Raw genomic sequence first — 24787 nt, 5'->3', positions numbered from 1 at the left:
TGTTAAAGAATCTTGCAAAACCTAGAGAGGCAACTTGGAAAGCAGCATCACCTTACAGGAGAGAAAAGAACCAGTCTAGGATCAAAAATGAAGTGTCTTGTTTCAAAGCAAAGTCAGAACGCCGAGTTTTTACAAGACAGTTGCATAAAAGGAAAAAAAAAAATAATCTCAAGATCTCATACCAGCAGCATTGGATTCAATCCCACAGCAAAAATAAATACAATGCCAGCATTGCATTTTCAGGTGCTGAATGTAACAGCGTATGCAAAACATTTTTTCCAGGTATCTACTGTTCTTAAACTCAAATGAGAGTTCCCAAATTCACAGATTCAAGTACGTTTCCTATGGACATTTTGATTCCTCAAGTACTAATTAGTGTTTTGTTTTGTTTTTTTTTTTTTTTAAAGTATGCAGCTCTGAACTATATCACCTGCTACCATAAGTAAACTGAGGACCAAAGTACAAATCCTTGCATCACTGGAACATGCTCACCCTTGTGAATATTCTATGAGAAATGCTAAAAACATCCGAGGTCTTGGTCCACTAGGAACAGAGTGTTCTTGGTGTGTGTCCCAGCAGCCTGCACATGTATTTATTTTCAATTCTGCACATAAGCTTTGTGGGACATCACTATGAATGAGTTATACATCATTAAAGAAGCTTTCAGATCCAGTAATCAAGCACAGGTAGACAATATCGGGCTAAATTACACGGGTGTTCTTTACAGCCCATCCTCAGAGATAAACTACTGACATGGGCAACGGTTAGAAATCTTAATTACTTCAAAAGCTGAAAATTGGCAGGGAACCAAACAGGATCATTCACTGGAATTAAGGATGCAAAGCACTGGAACCATCGCACTCTTGACACAGTTACAGTCTTCCAAGGATTCAGGCTGGAGGTTTACGTTAACGTTTCAGAATATCTTGTTATAGAAACCTAGCTATAGCTAGGCAGTTTCAAAAACGTAACACCACTAAGGTGTTACTCAAAAATCAAGCCTGGAAAGCAGTAATTATAGCTTTTTAAATTGTTATTCACAAAAGGAATAATGAAATTTATCTAACTTGCTCAACTTGTTGCTTTCGTGAATAAACACCCTCCAGGAACCACTTCTGAAGGATGTCTGCACATGACTTCAGAGGGGCCAGCTCCATAGGCACCAGAGAATCATTACTTTTTGGGTGAATGCAAAAAGAAAAAAAAAATGGTGCTAGATTCTCAGCCAACCTAGGCAGCCAGGGATCTGTGGGAATCTTCTGGACCTGCATCATCAGAAATGGTCTGATATGTGTGGAGCTGATGACCTCAGAAGATCAAAGATGCTGGCTGGAGAACTGACAATGCTCAATGGATAGTCACAGCCCAGGTAATATTGGAGTACGGAATAAAACCCACTGTGAAATTCTACTTCAGAGCCTACCAGCTGTGCTGACACAATTTACTTGGCCAACCCAGCAACTGTAACTACTCCTGAGAAAGGACACTAAGCCATTCAAAGATTTATGAGGTATCAAATTAATTTTGTTTGGTCTTCGGTATCAAGCTTTGTTGAATTATTTGATTCATTTAGTTGGATATAAAATTCTGGATATAAAATTGTCTTAAACCTGATGCTATGGCTGTTTAAACTGTGCACCATGCACCTTCAACAAGTGGCTTAGAGTAAATTAGGCTAGACACACAGCATGAGACACAGTTGATGAGAGTTGTATAGGCATTCATCCACTTCTAGTGTGCAGTACACCTGCTGAGGGCATCCAACCTTGTCAGGAAACGCAGAAAACATTCATATCTTTAAATAAACGTCACTAAATACATGAGGTACAGTAATGTTCCTGGTACTGGACTGATCTGGAATTGCATACTGTTTTAGAGCCATACCAGTAAACAAACTTACTCCCACACCATCCTCACAACTTTGTTGGAAGTGCCAAAGGCTCAGCAGCCACTAAGGCCTTCCTATAGACCTCAGCATTGGACACAAGTCCCTTAAGAGCTGCTAGAGCCAGAGACATTATGTATGGTTTACATATTCTTGAGTTTTTATTTTTTTAAAGACTTCTGAAAACACAAGGATATTTCTTCTGTGGTCTTCTGACTAAAGCAACTTGCTAACTACAGTGAATTAGTTCGCAAAGAGGAGGAGAAAAATAACAACAAATCCTTAAAATGACATCAAGAAGTACAATTACATTGCTATACTTTTGGTACCTAGAAGATGAAAACACAGGGTGGATAACTTCTCCTTTTTAGTGTTCTCCAAAAGTAGAGGACGACAGAAAAGGAAGTGGACTTTCACATGTAGCAGATTCAGGGTACTAATAAGGACGCTATTAAAAAAAAAAAATCTTTCCCAATCAAAATAAAACTTCCCCAACTGAAGTGGAATAATATGTAGTGGGAGATTATGCTGATTACTTGGAAATTCATTAAGCAAACAGGTTTAACCAGAGATGTTAACTGTCATTAACTGTCATGGCATTAAATCTATCTATCTATCTATCTATATATATATAACTTTGAGGTAAGTTCTGTATTACAGAATTTGAAATGGTTGTTCTTATGCACTACAGATCCTTTTTTTAAAAAAAAAAAATAAAAAATCTTCCCAGGTAGGACTTCTTTCTGGGACCTTAATACTAAATAATGACCTTCCTAGATTTCATAGCAATTTAATTTCATATACTTCCGTTTTATATGAAGTTTAAAACATACATACACTTTTGTTTCATAGTCCTTCCAAGCTTTATCAAAGGGTTTTTTCAGGTCCTGTCAAAAACAAAGAGAAATAATAATGCAGTTACTTATTTACATGAAAAATACTGTAGATCTAACTATGAATCTTTGCCTTTTGCAATGCCTACTAGACCAAGGAATTTTGCTTGTTCCTGCACAACTCACCTCAGGACTGTGTAAAAGTAATCCTGCACATAGGATTAATACATTCAGATTTTTAAAAGCATCTCTAAGAGTTAATGTGAGCTAGATCTTTCAACAATTATGGAATTAATTAAAGAAGCATTTGATTATTTTCTCAAAGCAGGGGCATGAAGCTACACTGTATGAAGTGCACTTCTTCTGAGACAGAAAAATAGAAGAACAAGAGGAGCGAAATGTGGTAACTAACACAGAGGTCATAAGCGTATCTTAATAAATAATCTTTTAATTCTCCAGTATCTTACAGAGGCCATTTTTAGTCTGTGTACATTTTCGTTCTTCCTTCAGTGTCTTAGAACAATAGCTGCCAGTTGCTTCCTGTTTGCTCAGTAGTAAATGAAGCATAAGCCAAAGAAGTTTGTTGGCTATAGGCTTTGAAAGTTATTATAAACATATCATCGTCTGAGCTCTAAGTTATTATTATTTCAAATAGGAAATACCCTCAGGGCACAAGTAGGTTTAGTCTTTGTTAAGAAAAATGCCATGCTCATTCAGCATAACGCGCATTTCTTCCAAACCTGTGAAGTTCCAGGTTTGTTTAGAATGCTAAGGAAATATATTAATGAAAATCCTTTAAAACACTATCCCCCTTCAACTAAGTAAGCATCTGTAAATTTACAGTTGTTACACCTCTTTCTCTGCTTATCTTCTGTATCTCAGAACTGCTTTTAAAGCCTCCAAATGTTTTGTATATGTAGTCACAACAGCATGCTGTATGTGAAACCACAGATGGAAGGGATGACTCAATAATAAAAATGTATCCTCTTGTTTATTAAGCTAAAAAGATTAAAATCAAATAAAATTAATGTATTAGCTAAGTGTATTTATTATATTAATGATAATTTTACACATAAATAATATAAACATACCCCTTTTACTCCTTTCAGATCTCCCTTCAGCAAGCTGTCCAACGGAAAAGTGATTATGTTGTTCATATTCTGAATCTGTATACAAGAAGAGTACAGCAAAATATTTTAATATATTTTAATGCAGGATGTGTGTTGCCTCAGTTCACACATTTCAAAAAACTTCAGTAAAAAAAAATTCCGATGTATTCTTTTCCAAATGATACTTTATGAAGACACTTATCAGTACAAGCAGTAATCAAACAGAGGCAACACCAGTTAATTAAACTTTCTCTGCAAACACCGTAACCCAAGCCAGCAGGAAACCTGCTGCTGATGCAAGTACCTCATCCAACAGTGACTGCAAAATAAGCCCACTATTTTTAACACTGCCTGATTTCACCGTTTAAATCATATCAGAACAATGACACCATTTTTCTGCGTTTATGTCTTAGTTCATGAGGATGTTTTAGATGTTTTAGATCAATCTTGTTTATTTTGCAGTCTCTTCAGGCCCATTCCATAACATATATTTGCTACTCTCACACAATATGGTGTCTTATTCTGACAGAAGCTAAGATGAAGGACTCTGGCCTTTAAAATACCACTATTTAAATATTTTGCCTGTGTTCTTAAAAGGTAATATATTTACAATTGACCTATCAGCATATGCTTTTGATTAAGGATTTTATGAGGTTTTGTGTTAGCAAGTAATTCAAGAGCAAGCAAGTAAATTAAGATTTTATTTTTTCATCTTGGATTAAAGAGAAAAAAAAAGAAAGTCATAGTTCTAGATAAAGTATCTGTACCATAATATTTTGATAAGGGCAAAGACTGAAGAAAAACAGTATGAATAATACAATGAGTAGCATACACCAGGAAAAGAAACACTTCATTTCCAATCCTTCATGATTCAAGGACAACGTTCAAGGTCTGGGTCGTAATAGCTAGGCATGGGGTTTAAATTGTAACAACCTGACCAGACTGCACTGAAGACTAATAGAGTATTTTAGAATCACATTATGGAAAGAAAATCTGATTAACTTTTACAGCAGTGTGGCGAAAGTTGCCTTGGGGTGGGTTTCTATATATATATATATATATATATATATTTATTTTTTTTTAAATGTGACTTTTTCAAGAAAGAGTATCAAAAGTCTCATTTAGCATAATCCAGCAGGAGAAGGAACAACACTAACAGGAACACCAAGAAAAAAATACTGCCAATTGTGACACTTCGGCCTCCCCAAAATGGAAAATACAAAGGATATTTATCAGCCTACAGTTATTTGGTGTCCTCACTAGAACAAACCCCTAAGCATGAGAGCCAGTGGTCCTCATGCCCAGTGATGCTCAACAGCTATTGAAAACATACAAACAAACATGCAAATCCCCACCCTTTCTCTTCAAAAAAATGCTGTTTTACTGTATTTGCTTGAAATTTCAGCCAGCAACCAAAGAGAAAAAGAACATACATAAATTTTAAAGCTTAAAAGAATAGAGAAGATTGAAGAAATAAAGAAAAGCTGGTTTACTAAGTCACCACAATAAATCCCATTTCCCCTCCTCCACCCTACTTCTCCCAGAAAGAGCTGCGGGACTCAACCCCAGCCTTTTACAATCAACAAGTTAAATTCAAACTTTGTGTTTGTTTTTAAAATAATTCCTATAAAAACTGAACGAGCAACATCTACACATGCTTAGCTGGCAGGGCTGGAAACCATGCCCTTCACAAGTTCTCAACAGCTCTACAACATCCACATACCAACATAATCATAACAAGAACAATATAATCATGTCCAAAGTTAATAAAATTGTATGTTATAGATATAAGAGATAAGCAAAGCAGCTTAAATCACCCAAACAATAGGTAAAACTCAAAAACATCTATAAGAAGATAGATGAAACACACACCCCTATGGACACGGACATCCAAAACAGCTATCCAAGAGGAGAAGCAGAAAGAGGTTTCATTTATGTTCTCATCCCGTGCAAGAGTTTCTACAGTGTTATTCTACTTCATCGCTATGATGTAGCCAAAAGGTCTAACCTAAAGCTCAATGCCTTCATAGCCTCCATTTAATTATTCTTCAAATTCACGTAATCAGGCAGAAACCAAGAGTAAGGCATTTCTCAGCAGCAGTTTCAGGACAAGAGTTTTTTCCTTAAACCAGAAAAAGAGCAGACCAAAAACTCCAGAGCTCCAAAAGCAACTCTAAAAAAAGACTGGGAGCAAAAAACCATTCTTTTATAAAATATGGAGAGTGTTTGCCCGTTCAGACGAACTCCTTCTGTGGGCTACTACCTGTATGTTGTTATCAGCCCAGTGTACTTATTCCCTGTGCTCCTGCTTTCCTTGCACCAAATGTGAACATACATAACGTGTGACCTTGTCATTATTAGCCTAGTTAGATGAATCACACTTGTTGGTATTTATAAATCAGCAAGCAGGATACAGAAGAACGATCTTACATTTCTCCCTCTTTCCTGAGAAGCTTAAGCTGAACTACAGAAAAATATACACTCATTTTTGGCACACGGGGAAGCACTAATACGCTGCAGCTCCTTCTCTGTGTGGACACAGAGAGCTAAATGTATACAGCTGCTTCTATCGATTATTTAAGTTTCAAAATGTTTTTTAAAAGAGACATGCATGAAGGTGCAGGAAAGCTTCAGAGAAATTAAAGCCATCCTGTGTCAGAGGAACACTGCAGGTTCCACGTGTTGTTTTCTCTCTCAAGAGAGAGAAGAAAGAAATAGTTGACCTGGTTTCCACTTCCAACACTGCCGCTTTGGCAGACTCACCGTTTTCCTCTGACGGTTTCCAGCGAGCTAAGATGACAGAGACGGGATAATAAATTAAAACTTCATAACTTGGAGAAAGCTCAGAGGAGGAGGAGGAGAAATGGCAGGAGGGAGAATGTAAAAATAAACAAAGCCGCAGCTGCCAGAAGTGATGGCAGAGGCAACAGACAGGCCAACGTTTGCAGAGCGGAAAGAAGTTTTTCAAGTAGTTTAAGAGCCTATGGCCAAACACCGGAGTTGTTCCTTTGCCAGCACTCCTATTTATTTTAATGAGGCTTTTTCAGCACAGCTCTGGATACCAGCGCCTGCAGTCCTTCAGTAGGTTGTGTTGTTTTCTAAATCCAAACCAGAAGGAAAAAAAAAAAAAAGGAAAGTTAACACAGAGTGCATCTTCGGATATTTTCAATCAAACTAAAATTCAGATGCTTGCAGGACATCTGACACGACTCCCATCATGTTACTAAACTCTAGACGCCTCCCTTGTATTCGGTATGGGCTTCTCAACCACCACCTTGGGTGTTTTGAAGTGATGGTAGGATTGCCTGCTGATAGGAAAGTTATTTATTTTTTGTTCTTTTCTTTTTCTTTATGGCAAGTACCACTGCACCGAATACTTCCCAATAGTTTTCCCAGCGATGTGTGCTTTAGGGGGACAGGGCCATCAACGTGAGCAGGGAAGGAGTGAAAACCCAAACAGACACTAGAGATGAGATGAAGTTTGAAGTTTGAGCTTTCAGCATCTAACCACTGCAAACATAAAAATTTTCAAATTTTTGCAGCACAAACTTAGCTTCATACCATGCCATGCTCCCATGCATGGTGCTGCTGCCACACAGAACTTGTGAACAACCACTGTACCACCCATAATACCCAGGCTACACACTGGGACCTTCTCCATTAGGAAATGAAAACATAAAAACAGGAAATCCATATTTTTTCATATATTCTTAAAGGCATAAAGCGTAGAAAAGGAAGAAAAGCCTTGAGGTTATTCCAGCCTGCCTTCCTTGGCAGCGGAGAATTCCCAACTGCACACTTTCTAACCTAGGTTAAAACATCTTCCGCTCCTTTCTACGGGCCACTTCATCTAATATTTTTCACAGCGAGATCCCATTTACATGCAATTTATTAAGTTCCCCTTCTGCAAGCACTCAGCTATCTTTGCGCCAAACCATACACTACAACTCTCCTACGCTTCCTTCACAAATCAACCTCTTCGAGCCCTGATCAGTTTTTTGTTACTGTCCTCTGAGTTTCTTCCAGTTGGATCAATATCTTTTTGGCAAAGCAATACAGATAAGGATCCAGATGGAGCTGAACCCACGCCACGTAAGGAGGAATTATTACTCCTTGCTTTTCCTAGCACCTATGACAAAAAGGTCTGTTGTGATGACTGTACTTTCATATCTCACTGCAAGAGCAAGCTTTAATATCTCTTTCAAAACCTACATTAAATTTTACATTACTTTCTGGTTATTTCAATCTTTGTAGACCTTTAGATAATTCTGTCTTCAGTAGTTCCTAAAGATAATTTTTAAAAAGACTGAAAATGGAGATCAGCCCTCACATTTCCATATTTTTCTTGGCACACCCTCCATGATTTAGAATACTATGCTGTAAATTCTTCTTTTTAGAAAGACATCTGTAAATCAAACAGCACTCTTCATTTTTTTTTTTTTCACCCCTCTCAGGTCCATGTGCAGGACCTTGCACTTGGCCTTGTTGGACCTCAGGAGGTGTGCACAGGCCCACCTCTCAGGCCTGTCCCGGTCCCCCTGGATGCCATCTCTTCGCTCCCGCGTGTTGACCACACCACACAGCTTGGTGTCATGCAAACCTCTTGAGTGGGCAACTTGATCCCACTGCCCAACGACGATATTCCCCATACTATATGCATTTCCATACAGGCATATAAGTTGGGCCACTGACGAAGCTGACTTACTGGCTGGAATTCCTTTGTGCTGCTCTTTAATCATCAATCTTCAGTCATCAGTCTTCACACATGATACCCCAAAAACTCATGTATATGTATCAATAGCTTGTTTTATTTACTTTACTAAGACAAAACAGAATACTTTTGTGAAGGATCAGACACCAAATATATTTTTAAAACCTTGGGCTGACCTATTACGCCAGAGAAAAAAATCAGGGCATAAAATTCTGTAAGTTCATTATATGGTACAGAAAAGATATTTCCTTCAGTTTTTATTGGTTACCTTTTGTATTTAAGCAAATCTCCTTTCTTTTTACAGTTACAAAAAGAAGTAAAATAGGAGCATATGGTCAAAAAATAAAATAATATAAAAAAGTCTATCAATGTTTTCCATTTTTCCTGGCAAAAAATCCAAGAATTATTAATAGAAAAACTTCTCACATGGAATCTCTTCCTTCCAGCTACACAGTTGAGACAGCAAATTCCAGTCTTCTCAATTCAGCATGAAAATGAAAAAGAACGGACAGGAATATGTAGAACAATAACAAATACACAAAATGGCATTTGTTAAATAGCCACTTCATTTTCACAAATCAAATCTCTCTTCAGGGAGTGCTGACAAAGACAACACGAAATTACAGATTTTATTTCCTCCTGGCTGAGCAGTCTAAGAACGGGATTAAAGGAAAAAAAATATTTATGCTGTGTAGTATTTCTCATAATAAAGACTAGCATCTTTATCACTTGGCACTAAATTTCGTAGAAGACAGAGTAATTCACGCTATAAGCAAGTGCCATACAAATCTAACCTACCTGGGAACTGTCAGAGCAACCATTCTGTCAAAAATTAGCACCAAGGTTACCATCAGTAAGACAAATGTCCAAGAAGCAATACTGTATGTGCCACAAAAAGTACTGTGCTAGCTGTAAAAATGCCTCCTTTACTTATTTTTCACTACCAAAAAAGACTTTTTAATTGATCTCATCCAAAGGAAGTTCAAAGACCACTTATAGCTTGGTATTGGAGCTATGTCTAGAGAAAAAAATTGCAGAGCTTACCATAAACAGATCAAAGCAATGTGTTAGGTTAAAGTGAGCAGTTACAGGGGCCTGATATGCAATAAACATCAATTTATTTCTTCTCCTGAAGAAGTTCTATAAATCATTTCAAATTTGAAGAACCAGAGATCTTCAAAAAAGAAGTACGGCAAAACACACATAAAAACCCCAAACATTTCCAAGACCCAAACTTTAATTTAAATAGTTTATAGCTGAATAATTTGATTGCAAGAAAAAAAGAAACTTTTCAGATTTTAATGAAATATTTTAAAACATTAATGCTGTGATAAGTCCCAGAAAACATCAAAGTCTTTTGAGAAACCTTTAAAAATACTAGAGAAAAGAAGACCTAAAAAAAAATCTGTTAAAGTAGAACAACTTGATCTTTCCTTTACCTTACTGATGACAAGTTTAAAAGAAATTCTGCTTTCTGCAGAAGCACGTCAGAGCTCCAGCTCTAAATGCCACCCAGACCAAGAGCTGACAGAACACATCAGCTTCCAGAAATAAAATCAAAATACATGACAAAGCAAAACTTGACAGTAGCCCTTAAGCTTTGCCAGTGTTAACAGCTTTGGCATCTGTTCCAGTCTGAACATGTCCTCTCACTTCCCTGCACATTCCCCACTTGTTTCAGCTGGAGTCTTCTGTGAAAATTCAGTGTCCTACGAAACTTCAGGGACAGGTCTGTTTAAAACAATACCTTTCATACTCTGTTATTTTTGTTTCTTAAACAGCAGCAGGTTATATATCACAAGCTACGTTTCTGATGAAACTACAACCAAAATGTGTTGGGTGCTATATGGAAAGACTGGAGAAGAGGAGTGTTTGTACTGCCAACATGCTTCAGGCACTCAGAGTTGGATACTTCACAACCCTGTGAGAAAGCATGGGGCTTGTTTCACATATGGCTGTAATTATTAAAAAAAAATCCAAATTATTTCCAACTACTAGCTGGGACTTTTTATGCTAGTCAATACCCTTGTAATCTCTTGGAAAATTAGACCTACATCAGTCAACTTTTGCACAGATATTTGAAGCAACCAGAGTTACAAACAACTTATTCCAGTGGTATTAATTTCTAATAGGCAAAGTTATAGAAACCAATAATTTTGTTTTAGAATTCTTTCCTAATTTTGTAATTCTTGTTTATAAGTATGGTATTTTGGAGCAATGATTAAAGTTCTGTTTCCTGGCTTTATATACACACACACACACACACAGATGCACACATATATATTTTCTTTTCAGAGGGAATTATTCCTAAAGAAAAAAAAAAAAAAAAGACACTAAATTCAAGGTCCATTACATTCATCTATTTCTTCAGTTTTCCCTTTCAGTTTCTGTTTCCAGGAGAAACCAAAAACTTCAAATCTCGACAATATGAAGTACATCAGGGAAGAGCAGAACCTTACAGAGACCTAACCTTCACCAGACGTATCTTTTTAAGAGAGAAGATGCCAACGTTATGGAAGTGTTAAGAAAAACAAAAATGACATCATGTGTATGTAAAACTATTGTATACTTCAAAAACAGAAAATCAGAGCCACAAATTGAGGAAAAACTGAAGGTTTAGCTGCTACCTCACAACTTATTCTTTTCTTATATATATAAACTGAAGCAAATACTATACATAGTTTATAGTATTAAAGCAGAACATAGGGAAAAAAAGATTCAGGAAGATCCTATGGAGAAGACAAACAAAAAGTTATGTCTTGGATAAGACAAACTTAATAAGCTGCATCCCACTTCCTATAGACATATATTCTATTTTTATTTTGCTTTGATGTTTGTGGAAGAAAAGTTATTCTTGTCAGAATTTTTTGGCAAAGACTATAATTACTGTTTTTGGGAGGACAAACACTTAAGATTTTTTTGGTAAATCTTCAACACTTTTTGGCTTTTGAAAGTCTTCTTAAAATACAATATATTAAAGTTTTTTTTTTTCCTGGGGAGGGGATGCAGCTTTTAGTAGATTGCTTTTTAAAACCACACAAACATCACATTTCACAGATTCATTTGTCTAATGAAGTCACCACATTGCAATTAATATAATAGAGAGGGGCTTTTTAGTCAACAGAAGGTATTAATCAGAAAACCCACTCCATTTCCCCTCCCTATGAGCAGCCTACTGCTGTGCAAGAGACTACTCAGGATAAATGACTGACTCGCACTCGATAAGGATCCTTTTATGACAGATAATCTCAGATCCTATTTGTACATCCAGAGATATTCAAATCAATACGACCAACGTGAAATACATTTCACTACAGATAAACGCATTTGGGGGGCAGTCTCTCTCTCCTCAGTATCATGATTGAGTAAAAAGAGGACAGCATCAGGGAACAAATGGGACTGCCCTAAATCACATCAGCTGGAAACATTCCCCAAAGAACTGATTACGACCAGCTGGCTGTGAACTAGACATTTGGTCTAGATTCACAAAAGCATCTCATCTGTCTACATCCCATTGATTCAGCAGACAAACAGGCTTTGAAATGTTTGTATCAATCTGGATCATCTCCCTTTCCTTGCTCCTAATTTGCTTCCTACTTTAAGAGTTCTGTGGCTCTACGCAGTTCGGGACTTGTTCAGACATAGCTCTAGCTAGTAGCATGGAGAATCACAATCTGCTCTGCTTGTGCCCTCTGATTAACGTGAAATTGAGGCTGAAAATTCTCCATTCATAATTAAAATTCCGTTTCTTCCATTTGGCTCCATCCCATTTTGCTCAGTAAGCCAGTAAAACTTTTAAGTCTTTTAAGTCTTACTGGCTTCAGTTACAGGACGGGTCCCCAGTGGACACTATGGTCATTATAGCATTACATTCCATTTCTTCTCCCTGACCCTCTTCTCTGAGGAGCAAGAGACTCTCTCTTCCAGGGACACTAAAACGTCCCTTTATAATAGTGTGAAAAAGTAAAGAAAAAGCAATGTCAAAGCAGAGTAAACCCAGTTGGATTTTACTGGTTTCACATTTTTAAAGCAGTTTTGTACGTGCACTTTATAATACATTATAAATACTTTGTTGTGGGTAGCATTTAGACGTGAGAATTATTGGAAGAGTTTTTTTGTTTTTGTTGTTTGTTTTTGAGATTTGAAAGGAGAAAGGCTAAGACATGGGATGTTTCCCTAAGCCAAGATTACTTTTTTAATGTAATATTTATTTATTTATAATGTAATATTTATTTATAAAAATTTTGGTTACTAAAACACAAATCATTGTCAACTTGAAGAGCTGCTGGAATTCAGAAATACAGGAGCTGTAATGCCATTACAAAGGCAACATTATTCTGCAAGCAAAATACTTACCAAATTTTTGAAGAGTGCAGTTAATTCCTTTGTAAACACAGAAAATTTTAAAAATGCTGTTCCCAAATCTGGGTCATCCCTGCAAACACAGTTGCCTCCAAATTTCTCCAGTGCTTGTGTGTACTGTTCTTCATTTTCCACGTGAGCTTCAAAAAGAGCAAAACAGGAACATACAGTCAGAGGATAACAGGTTATAAAAAGTACAACTAAATTAAAAAACAAAAAACAAAAAACTTTTCACAAGTTCATTTAAGTGCTGTGTGCTGAACAAAGAATCAGAGGGGATCAGGTGTATTGCCAGAGTCCCGAATCCCTGCAAGAGCAGGCGATACAGTGGTAATCTGAAGCAAATCCCAGCAGTTTGCATTCACCGTGTGCTGATTGAGTTCTCAGAGCAGTTCATGACCACCAGGTTCCCTCCTGAGACAACAAAACCACAAGCTGTGCCCCAGAAGCTGAAGCCTAACGGAGAGGACAGGCTCTGAAGACAGGCTGCACCAACGCAATTCATCCAGCACCCACTTTGTGGGTTGTGAAGTTATTCACCCGAGGGAGTTGTTATGAAACCTAGGCCAAAGCAGGTTCCCCTAATAAAAATCCAAGGGAAATCTGAGGGGTCTCAGTCATATCTACTTCTAGCATACAAGGTCAGCGTGGACAGACATTAAAAAAAAAAGCCTGACAACATGGCCTGGGGAATAAAAAAGAATTCTGAACCCAAACTTTGTGACCAAGTTAAGCTCAAACACATGGGAAAAGCTTTCTTCAAGTTGGCACCTGAGAAAGTTAACGTTGCCTACTTCTTATTCTAGCTCTGGCAAATTTCTAGTGCTTCAAAAGAAGTTGAAAAAAAAAAAAAAGCACCCTGGAAAACAAATTATGCATGAATAAGAACAAAGCATCCTTCATGGCCATTACATGAAACCAGCAGAAACCATGAAGACTATTTAGAGAAGATTAATTTTAGTTCAAACAAGCAATGATCCAGTTTAATTTCAGGCCCATTTGTATATGTCAGCATTTTAATATCCAAAGGATTCGTGTTGCAATGTCCTTTCTCCAAATTTCTATGAATTCATTACACAACCTGCTAAATAAACCTACCAGGCTCCAGCTTCCTAAGCCGCCTGTCTGATCCCACAGAGATCCTGTGAGCCTGTTCAGACTCTCAGAAACCTGTTGTATTGTGGAAATACAGTATCGGAGCTGGTACTCCAAAAGTCCACCTGAAGAACAGGTAATGGTCTTTATTTATTTATTTATTTATTTATTTTATTTTATCCACAGCACCTGCCCCAAAATACTCTCCATGGACTCTGGTATCTTCCTGATAGGCTTTAAATGTTTTCTTACCAACAGGTTTGGAATCTATCAAATAAATAAATAAATAAAAACCTGAGCCAAGTTTGAGGCTTTGAGGGCTTTTTTTTAAATAAGAAACTAAATTATGCACAAACTGGGTTCCCTATCCAAACCTCTACACTCTAAATGGTTTCTAAACTCATACACTTAGAAAAAGAACAGGTGCACTTAATACTATTGAACCTACACTAAAAACAAACAGCAAAACAAAAACTGTGCTCTTATGAGTGCAGGGCCACATTTTTTTTGTCAAAAGGAACCTCAAGTGCCAGCAAGTCGCTGGGTTAGCAATATTTCTGCTGCTGGAAGAGAAACGCCTTCCAACTTTAATTGTCAAGATTGGGCAACATGATCTTAAAAACTATCGAGGTACTGATTTATATGCAAAAATGCAGTAGTTTTCTACAATACTCTAACAAGTACACTGATTAGCAGGCATAGTCAGGCACCCAAAAAGTGCCCCCCAAATGAAACAAAACAACAGAATACAGAGGGTCAAATGAATATGTGCCATGGATGACACAGCTCCATCCAGATGAATCCACGAGCCAAAAAACTGGCTTCATTAGTTCAGGCAAGAAGGAATTTCCTTTCAATTAGCTGATAAGAATTATGCCAGAGTTGAAGTTCTTGTTATAACCTTGTATCTGCACACCAACCCGCCCACAAGATCTGTCAGACATTGGTGGCTCTCCAAGACTGCTGGGCACAGCTATTTTGCATATAATATAGGTTTTGTCAGCTCTAATTGCTAGGAGCTGCAAAGGGAGAATAAAACCCAACAAAATGATGTTTCTTGCTGCTGATGGCCCACAAAAACAAAAGCTTCATTTATTTTTTTCAAAGAAGATAAACGCCATGAGACTGGGGCACATCTAAACAGCGTACACAGCAATAGTTCTTGGTGGTTTTATTTTGTATCAGAAAAACGTCTGACTTTGTATGTTAGGACAACAACGCTGCAGCTCGTCAGCTGTCTCTTGCCATGAAATTCTCAACACACATAAACGGAAGCCATCAGGAACAGCAGAGCCAAAGTAGCTTCTTACTGCTACCAAAAAGGGTGATTTCACCCCTCAGTGGCCGTGGATCATACACCTTGCCATTTCAGGTGCTCTTCTAACCCCAGTTAAGTTGATTTCACGGCACGTGCAACTTGATGCAAGCACCGAGGGATCTGTCCTGCAGCAGGGGTGGCAGGAGGCACAGGTAGCCCTCATCAGGGGGAAGGAGCTCCCATTTGGAGCAGTAAGATATGACAGGTTCAGCTATCTCACAGAATTTCACCCTTACTGATCTCACTATTATTTAGCCAGTTCAAGATTGCTATTTCAAATGTAATTTTTTATTTTCTCAGTTCCCCATATAACTCTTTCTGATTCAGGGAGATGACTGACTGACTGACTGAGATGATCTTCCAGTTTGACCAATACAGGTGAAATATAGACTACAAGGAATTGTTATCTACTTACCCAGACCAGATAAGTTTATGGCTTTGACAGATTTCTTCATTTTATAGAGAACAGTTCGGTCAACATCCAGAGCCTGAAAGAAAAGAGAAATTTGAATGTAAAATACCGGACTGGCCTCTGGTAAACCCATGCCCTAGAAATCTTCTGTACTTACAACACCGTTAAGTTAATTTAATTTCTGTAATTATTAACTTACTTGCAAGCTGCTCCCACTCCTATCCACCAACCTGTTCTGTCCCCTTGTCCACAGACACATCTTCCCTCTTTTACTGGTGACCAGACTCACTTATACCCAGCACCACCTGGGTTTATTAATATTTCAAAATGGAAGTATTTATACAGTATCTTCTTCTGTTCAATTATTAAAGAGGCTTACTCGAAATAGTTTCAGCCCATCGTATGTTTTGACATATGATGCTGAAGAAACAAGCAGTATCACTTCTCCAGGCAGAATATTAAAAATGGAATTTAATTTCAGTTTTCCTGTATAATTTAGTTAATTAATTGCACTCCCGACCATGCGAACTCTGTGACTGCTGTGCTGAGCAAAACAAATTGCATCTCTCTCAAAAATACAACTTGGTCTTTCACACATTTTGTCACTACACAAGGCTTTACCAACACAACATAAGATTCAAGTTTAAATCCCGTTAGACACAAAGAAGTGGAAGCAAGCGACCATTTTGCTTACTGTAGTGAAATATGGGCAGACCCAAAATATACAATTGTTCTGGAACAAAGAGGCAGAATTATGGTTATGCAAGTGAAATTTTGGAAAAAAAGAATGAAAGAAAACACAAAACCGTGAAGCTGCAAGGAAATTTACATATGAATTGCAGAGATGATGCCTTTAGACCTGACTGAAGAACAATACCGAACACAACAGATCGCGTTATGCCAAGAGCTGTTTAGCATGATACGTGCTAAAGCAGCCAACAAGGAGCACCAAACCCGCTGCAGCTTTCATTCAAAGGGTTTCGGTGAATCACAGCAGCAACAAACATGACCCGCTGTTGGTGTACTGTTAATCATTTGTCTAAGACAAATGATGCAGAAAAGCCAGTCCCCAGGAACCCAGCCAACTATTTTAATGTACGGAGTGTAAAAAGAAAGATCCTCCTTCAAATTTAAGGTAGCTTTCTTAAAATGCAGCCGTTCAGACCTGGGCAATGCCTCTGGAGCATTCAGTGGACACCCACAGGTCTAGGTGTTGCCTTCCCATTACCCTCAGTGTCACAGTACTGCTATGTCCATTACAAGTTTTACCTTCACCGTTTGCACCTGAAACTTCTTAGCAGAGCCACCATCACCTGCAACTCTGAAGTACAGAGGAAGAGGGGAGAAAAATCCCTAAGAAAGTCCATAAAAGTGAAACAGGGCTTCACTCAGCTACTTCAGCAGGTTGTCCCTTGGAGACAAGAAGAAAGCAGTATCCCCTACAAGCCTCACAACTAACAGCCCAAAGAGGATGATGGCCAGAGTCTTAAAAGTTATAGATTAAGTTCCCAGCTAAGTCTCAGATTGGGGTGTGCAGCTGATAAATTATTTAACCCCTGCACCTTAATTCTGGGAAAAAAAGAAAAAGGAGAAGATGGTGTTTCTCCAAATAAAGAGGGATAAATGCATGGGGTGGATTTGGAACCACACACGAACTGTGGTGAGGGCTCCGGACAGACCTAAAGATTCATAAAACCTTCTGGGCCGCGAATGCCCCAGTCAGAAAGCACACACTTAGTAAGGGAAAAAATAAATCAATTCTGCCTCGACCAAAGTCATCATTTTGGTTTGCCAAAACCTCCCAACCCGGTCCTGCTTCCGCTGGGGTTAGGCAGCAGACCAGACAGCGAACACCACAGCATGCTGGTGATACAATCCTACTGTCTGGGGATGTCAGGAGGCTGCTTCACCCCTACAAACCCAAAACGTGCCTGACAGAAAGAAAACCCCTCAGAAAGACTGAGGGCAGCAGAGCAAGCGGACCCTAAGGCCATACTTGGGGGCACATCTTCTGGATGGGCAGGACAGGCTCGTTGGGTCCTTCTTTCTCCCCTTTCCTGCCCTTTCAGCTGTGCCAGGGTTTGTATGGCCACGTGGAGAACTGCAGCAGAGAACTGATCCCTGCTTAAAGGACACAAGGAAAAAAACAAAGTTATTTTTCAGCTGGATCAGTTTTCCAACTCTGGCTACCAGGCAGTGCCTTTACACATCACCCCTCAGCTGAAAAGATGAAGGAAAAACAGGAGCAAGGAGCAGGACCAACACACCTGGGCTGCTTTTCTTCACCTGCTGAAGAAAATCTCCAACGACTTTCCTGAACAAGAATTAAATGGCTGCACGAGTGTAGCAAGCTCTTATCTCTAGCAGCTGCTTCCCCCCATCCCTTAGCATTACGCACATGAGTCTCAGCATGTCTTTTATCTCAACACAGGCAATTACCAGGATAAATCAGGTTCTGGCAGTTTAGCTTGTCTGGGAAGTGGGACCACGCTTTGATGTTGATAGTGGACACCGAGTTTGCAGAACGATGCTGGAACACCCTGGGAAGTGATATGGCTGCAGCTCAAAGGCTAAACACCACCTTAGGAAGAGAGGCTGACTCTGCTCAGCTTCTGTCCAGGCAGCTGATCCCACCCAAAGCCATGACAATCACGGAGAGTACTCCCAGCAGCAAAGCATCCCGTCCTTGCACCAGGGCAATGTGCACTCAACCTGTTACCTCTTCCCTCTCCCAGACAAAAAAAAAAAAAAAAAAAGTAATTTGTGACATGCAGTGCACTGTATGAAAGCTAAAGGAATATTGTAATTAACAAAATGAACAAATTGTCACAAACATCAATTCCGTTCGGTGCCAAAGTGCCATAGCCATGAAAAAATAAAACACGAAGATGTAAGAGGTCACCTTCTTCCCCCAAAGACAAGGAAACAAACCGGTCACTCAGTGCTACATACCCTTTAAAATGCAAAAAGCAGAGAGCCAAAATGCTGGTCTAGGGAGCTTACACATCTTTCCAAACCAGTGCATTTCTGAATCTGATAAACAGAGGCAGTGGAATCAAGTTTTTCTTGAACTTCTCCTGGTTTTGTAACTAGCTTAGTGGGAATAAGTGATAGAAAACTTCAAGTCAGCCAGATTAAGCCCCCAGCCAAAGGGAAGCAGCACATATCCCCTGCATGATGGGGATTATAAATAAAAAAAGCACAAAATGTAGGAAGAGCAGGCAGGCTGCCTTCCTGAAAGGATCCCCAGTTACCAAGGGGTGTTGGGCTATTACCTAGGGACTGACCAAGAGGATATTGTAGGATATGGTCCTGAGTGCCCCTACCTGATGCTTCTTCAGCCACCCTGTGACTGTAGCCTGGTCCCTGAGGCCTTGAAAGGGTCCTACCTAAATTCCTTAGCGGTGGTAACAAAGAAGAAAAAGGGATAAACACCCAGAAATACACTGAAATCTCCCTTCAGTGTAAGAACAGCTGAAGTGAAAGCTGTATGTGAAGGAACTGCACCTGGAAATTGAGAGAAACAAATCCAATCCTGGAAAACCTTCTGAATGGGAAAAAAGGGTAAAAAATACCAAGCCATTTTAAGAGGGACCTGACTACATTTATACAGGATTTTATGATGGTTCCACAGTGGTAAGGAGCCAGATCTGCACTGTACAAAGTTTCTTCTAGCCCTCCCCTCCTCTGTTAAAGCTTTTAAGAGTACAGCATTTAAGAGGGGCTCTGACTGCCTACAGACAGGTGGATGAAGTACTGCAACACCTCCTATCTCTAATACTGCATTTTAGACATGCTTATAGTGCCCCAAAAATGGGGAGGGAACTGTACCTTGCTTTTTGTTTAGATGAAGTACGTTGTCCCTATTCACCACCAGTGATTCAAAGCAGTCCTTGCAGCCTAAGATTTTAAAATGTGAGCTCTTTGTCTTTAGCACCGCTCTTCGTATTCTCTCATCCTTTCCTTTGTCCAAATCTTATCACAAAAATCAGGTTAAATAGAGCTGCAGCCTCATTGTATTTTCAATTGTGAAGGCAGTATTTCCCTTCCATAAACCTGCACACCCCACAGCAATGAACACACGTGTGCCAAAACCTCCCCTCCCCTCAATCACTCGCTTTGTGCACTTCCCTACAGAGTCGGAGCAGTGAAATTTAAGATGGCTTCTGATGGGGCACGTCCCAGCATTTCTCTTACCCCTTTACAATGCCTGGTAAACCTCTGAACCAGAAGAAAAGTAACCGTGTAATTCATGTGGTGGGATCATTTTCTCCTCTCATTTAATGTTTCCAGTTTCGACTCAGGAAAAAAAAAAAAACCTTTTTGTTGCAAGACTATTTATTTTGGCATCTGTTTATTCCAGCAGAATATATTCAAAGAGGCCAGATAAATTATTTTCATGCTCCCACTCGGCTTCTCCTGATCAGCGCTCAGACTTCCCTCTCGTTAAAAATAGCAAGCACAACTTTGATTTATGAAAAAAAAAAAAAAAAAAAAAAAAAAGGAGAATGAATGCCATAGATAGGGCACATTAGAAAAGAAGACACCTTACTGCAGAACTGCTGCTGTGTGGCACAAACTGCAACCAACTCCAAGTGACCTTCTCCACCACACCCTTACCAGCACAGTATTTTTCTGCGCAGTGTTTGGGTCTTCTGTTCATTTATTTTTATGTGACTTATGATGCTCGTCTCACTCGTCATCCTCAGGTACGCTTCTTTTTATAGCGGGATCTAGGTGGTGTTGCTGTAGCATCTTGAGATCACAGACAAGGTTTGTTTGAGAGCCCAGCTGCCGAGCAGCCCCAAACAAATACACCCTGATCAGCTGGTGTGGATCCTGTTCTCTTGACATAAATTTCAAGTTTTTTAAATAAAGGGGCATATCAGATTAAAATAAATGAACACGAGGAAATTAATTATGAGCTTGGTATCAGCATTTTCCTTCAAAATGCATAGCTAATCCCTTCAAATGGCATAGAAATGTGATTTAGTGTAAGAAGTCCTTGACCTTACAATCTACAGTGGCTACGCAGCGAAAAAACATCACATAACGTGTTTGCTTCAGTTGAAATACCTGGAATTTCTCATTTTTCCTGCTCTATCTTCAATTAGTTTATCCCTCTGAGCCACCACCACACGTGCTCACAGACAACAATCACACTAAAAGTTTAGTTTTGTTTTTTTTAGTTGTATTTTTTCCCCTAGCTAGTTACATTAACACGCTGGCACCCATCACAAACACACTTTGGCCACGTCGCTGCTGCGATTTCCCAAGGGGTTCAGTAACACAAGCTTCAGGTATCTGGAGCGCCACAGACGGAAGACTTCAAAACGACAAAACGAAGCAGATGAACTTCTGAAGCCCATCCATTATGACTGCAGAAGCAGCTTTTTTTTCCCTTCAAGCTAAAGAGAAACAAGCACTGCTTTTAAAATCCTACTGTGCACTATGGTAGAAAGAGAAGGACTCAAGTAGCACTGACTGCTCAGCAGCAAAGCTTTGTTCCCCGGGTAGGAACCAAGTCCAGTTTCACTTGCCAAGGGCCAATTTCCATTTTAGCAGCTTCAAAGCTTTCTGTTGGAACAAAGAAACGTGCTAGCTCGTCACAACCAAACCCATCTTCCTAGGAAGAAAGCAGTCCTCGGTTTGTGAAACGTCCTGAAATGCTGCTCGGCATCCTAGTTTGTAAGCCACTATCTGCCCCCATAAATTAAAATAAAAGCAGTAACAAATCTGTTCGAGCCCATTTCACCTCGCCTAGGAGGATTTCAGCCCATTGGGAAATACAACGCTCAAACATTTCATTGTTGCTTCCCCCAAAGAGCCTCAAAACTCGCATCGGTCCAAAAATCTGCATTGTCTAAGTGGCTGTGTGAAATAGGCAGGGTTCGTTCTTCTGGAAGGGAGGGTGATTCAAACTGAAAATATATTTAATAAATTTCAGGCTGACTACAAAAAAAATGAATGTATTATTTGCTCTTTTTGAGTGCGGGGAAAACAAACTGCTCTATTTTTACCCTATTTAACTGGGGGCACAAACTGAGTAATTACACACCCTAAAGAAGAATTTGGCACCTTTTACAGAAGTAAGGGATATGGGGAAATCAACGGCAGTAGTAGCATAAACGGCCAGCCCGTGGGCTCTACTGGTTAGATAGTCACTTGGAAGCTAGCAAGAAGAGTTGGAAGATGAGTTCGAACATCTTTTATGCCATATTTACCAAAGTCTGGGTCTTTTTCTTACCCAAGTGCCCTTACACCAGTGCTTTATACCATTTTGGCCCAGCGAATTATTATTTTTATATAGAGGAACAGGAAACTAGCCACACTGAGGCAGATCAGCAGTCCATTTAACTTGGTATCCTATCTCAGGAGCAGCCAACAATGCATGTTTGGGGCAGCAACCAAAGGGAGACACGCATCCATCCCTCCCCCAGGCAATCTCCTCGATTCCAGTAACCAGTATAAAAAGAAAAGCCTGAGAGGTGCCCGAGCAGCAAACACTGCAAGAGGAAAAGAGGAAACCAAGCTTTCAGTCTCCACGCATGGGCAAGAAAAGACAACTCTGTGCCTTCTTGCAGCACAGTCCCAGTGCTCGCGTGCCTGGCCGGCCGTGTGTGGTGGGAAGTCGTGAGAGAGGAAGGGGAAGGAGGAGGCCTTCATCTCTGCTTTTTTTTTCTTCTTAAACTTCAAACAGTGGGAAGTCTCTGCTACATTCCTTTCTTCTCACCCACAGAAGTTTCATTTTAGAAAGGCTAAAATTAACTACTTCACATTTCGGGTTATTTGGACCTGAATTTGTACAGTCTCAAGATTTTTTTTTTTCTTTAATTAATCTTTGTGTTTTTTCCCCATATCATACATATAACTAACAAAGATACAAATGAAGTGTAACTTATTCATTTTAGAACCGATCTAAACAATCAACTGTTATATCTTTAAAGCAAAATTTGACCTCACCCTCAGTTTTGGTAATTTGCATTGAAGTATCGGGCTACTCCACAGCCATAAATCATTCTGTGTGTCACGCGTTCCCCTATTTCAGGATAAATAGTAATGCCAGAGGCTGCTGTGAATGCTGAATCCCAATAGGAACGGCTTTCCCAGAGTGCAGGAAAAGGGTGCAGGAAGAACAGAGCCAGTCAGTGAGCTTCAGGACTGCTCTGATCTCTGAAGTAACAGCAGCAGGGTTGAATGCTCACGCCATACCAGCAAGCGCAATCTCGTGACATTTCTGGCCCATCTTTGCAGGTAATCTGGTATTGCTCTAGTTCCTCCTCTCTGACTCAAAAGATCAGAGCCCCACAGCTATTTTATCCCAGTTTGTTGGTTTTCTACAAGAAATCAACTCTCCGCACTGCTGCAATCCACTTTTCTTTTACGAAAGGTGGTAAAAAGGGTCCTAAATTCTGTCACCCCTCCAAACTCCTCTCCGCTCCCTTTGTTCCCTTCAGGGACTGTGAGGCATTAAAAGGGATGGGGTTTGCTGCAGAACTGGCCCTGCAAAGCCCCTTGCCACTAACACACGATTTCCACAGCACCTGGGTTTGTGGTTCTGGTGGGCCCAATGCAAAGGCAATCTGTTGGAACCAGCTCTGGGCTATCTGGCAGAAAACATTCAGGCTCTGAACTTCTGTGCATCCAGCATGGTGGAAGGAGGTTAACACCGTTGCTCTGGGAAATTAATACTTGTAAGAAAAAGGCAATTCTGTTACAGAGGTAAAAGATGGGAAAATTTGACTCTGCTATACACCAGCACACCTGATCACAATGTTGTGTTTCAGGAAAAAATAAAATCATTGCACAAAGTCAAGGAAGTGATCCCCAAAAACCTGATTTCTCTACAAAACTGCTTGTATCAATGAACAGGAATCTCAAATGAGAGGTTCAGACTCTACCTCCTGCCTAATCAAAAAGAATGGAGACATCTTACTTACACCAACTGTTTCTCCAGAACACATCCACCCCCTGCTTTATGTTGTAGTGAGAAATGTAATCCCTATTTACCTTCTCTTTTAACAATCTTACCACCCAAATTGCAGCAATCTGCTTTCAAAGCCAAGGCGAGCAGATTTCAGAGACCTCATAAGCAAAGGAAGACCTGATGCACTTATTCTTTACAGTGAAAGAAAGGATGTGGAAATAAAAGTCATTTTTTAATTTCTTGTTTAATATTCAAGATGCACTAGCCCATTGCTGACACCCATACCCATGTATTTAATACTGCATGCTTCCTCTACCTAAGATGCATCATTATGTAAAATAAAATAACATTTTTCCAAGGATCACACTTCTGAAGACAAAGTTCCTGCGTTGAACAGCCCAGTAAACTTCAGCACTCCTTTACCAGAGGTGAAACACTGCCGTCCTCATCCTGCAGGGACACTGCCCCAGCTCTGTGTTCACATTTCTGTCTGCAGCCCCCAAAGCCCTTCACGGTACAGAGCCCAGCTGCTGGGAGAGGCTGATCCTCGCTCTGTATCGTTCCCTTTGCAGATTTCTCAATTCAGTGCTCTTTCCCCTAGGATTAAATCCTTTCACACAGCATCAGAACCAACAAGAATTAATCTCTGCAGAACGCAGTGCCCTTTCATACAGCACATGATGAGCTTTTTCAATAGAGACTTCTGAGTTGTAGATGGGCGTAATCATCAAATGAAACAATTTCCAGGTGCTCAGAGTTCCCTTATCAGTGGCCTGAATTAGTTTCAGTCGTCTTTCAATCTCTCTGTTTAAACCAGGCAGAGATCCCAGCTGCAATCCCTACAAAACAATCAAAAACTAAATATTAAGATTTCCCTATGTATGATGCACTTAATCCACCTTAAAAATGAAACCTCTGTGGTGTGTGTGCACAGATAAACTGGATGCAGTGAAGTGACCCATCCCTCCCCATCCAGTGCTTCTTTGACTCCAAAATTTATTTATCAAGTAATTCTAAGGGCTGGAAATTAACAACGAAAAGAGCCTACAGCAATGCAGCACATTCAAAGCTCTATCTCAGCAGACTTTTGAGAACTTTCCAACAGTAAGAGAACTACAGAATGGTTTGGGTTGGA

General features: G+C 39.6%; 1 protein-coding gene across 5 annotated transcripts in view; it reads right to left on the bottom strand.

Annotated features, from left to right (window-relative positions):
* Window positions 1-24787, bottom strand: part of ASAP2 (ArfGAP with SH3 domain, ankyrin repeat and PH domain 2) — an 82503-nt gene that overhangs the window by 45621 nt on the left and 12095 nt on the right. For 3 of the 5 annotated variants that reach the window (XM_032184331.1, XM_032184327.1, XM_032184328.1), the window contains exons 2-5: window positions 15729-15801; window positions 12895-13040; window positions 3810-3884; window positions 2723-2772 (exon numbers count right to left, since the gene is read on the bottom strand). In XM_032184331.1, coding sequence (XP_032040222.1) covers window positions 2723-2772; window positions 3810-3884; window positions 12895-13040; window positions 15729-15801 — 344 coding nt within the window. Of the gene's footprint in view, window positions 1-2722; window positions 2773-3809; window positions 3885-12894; window positions 13041-15728; window positions 15802-15924; window positions 16006-24787 lie in introns of those variants that run through there. The other 2 variants (XM_032184330.1, XM_032184329.1) reach the window with 2 other exon arrangements.

The sequence above is a fragment of the Aythya fuligula genome, chromosome 3 (genome assembly GCF_009819795.1).
Source record: "Aythya fuligula isolate bAytFul2 chromosome 3, bAytFul2.pri, whole genome shotgun sequence".
NCBI lineage: Eukaryota > Metazoa > Chordata > Aves > Anseriformes > Anatidae > Aythya > Aythya fuligula.
This window is presented reverse-complemented; position numbering and strand designations above follow the sequence as displayed.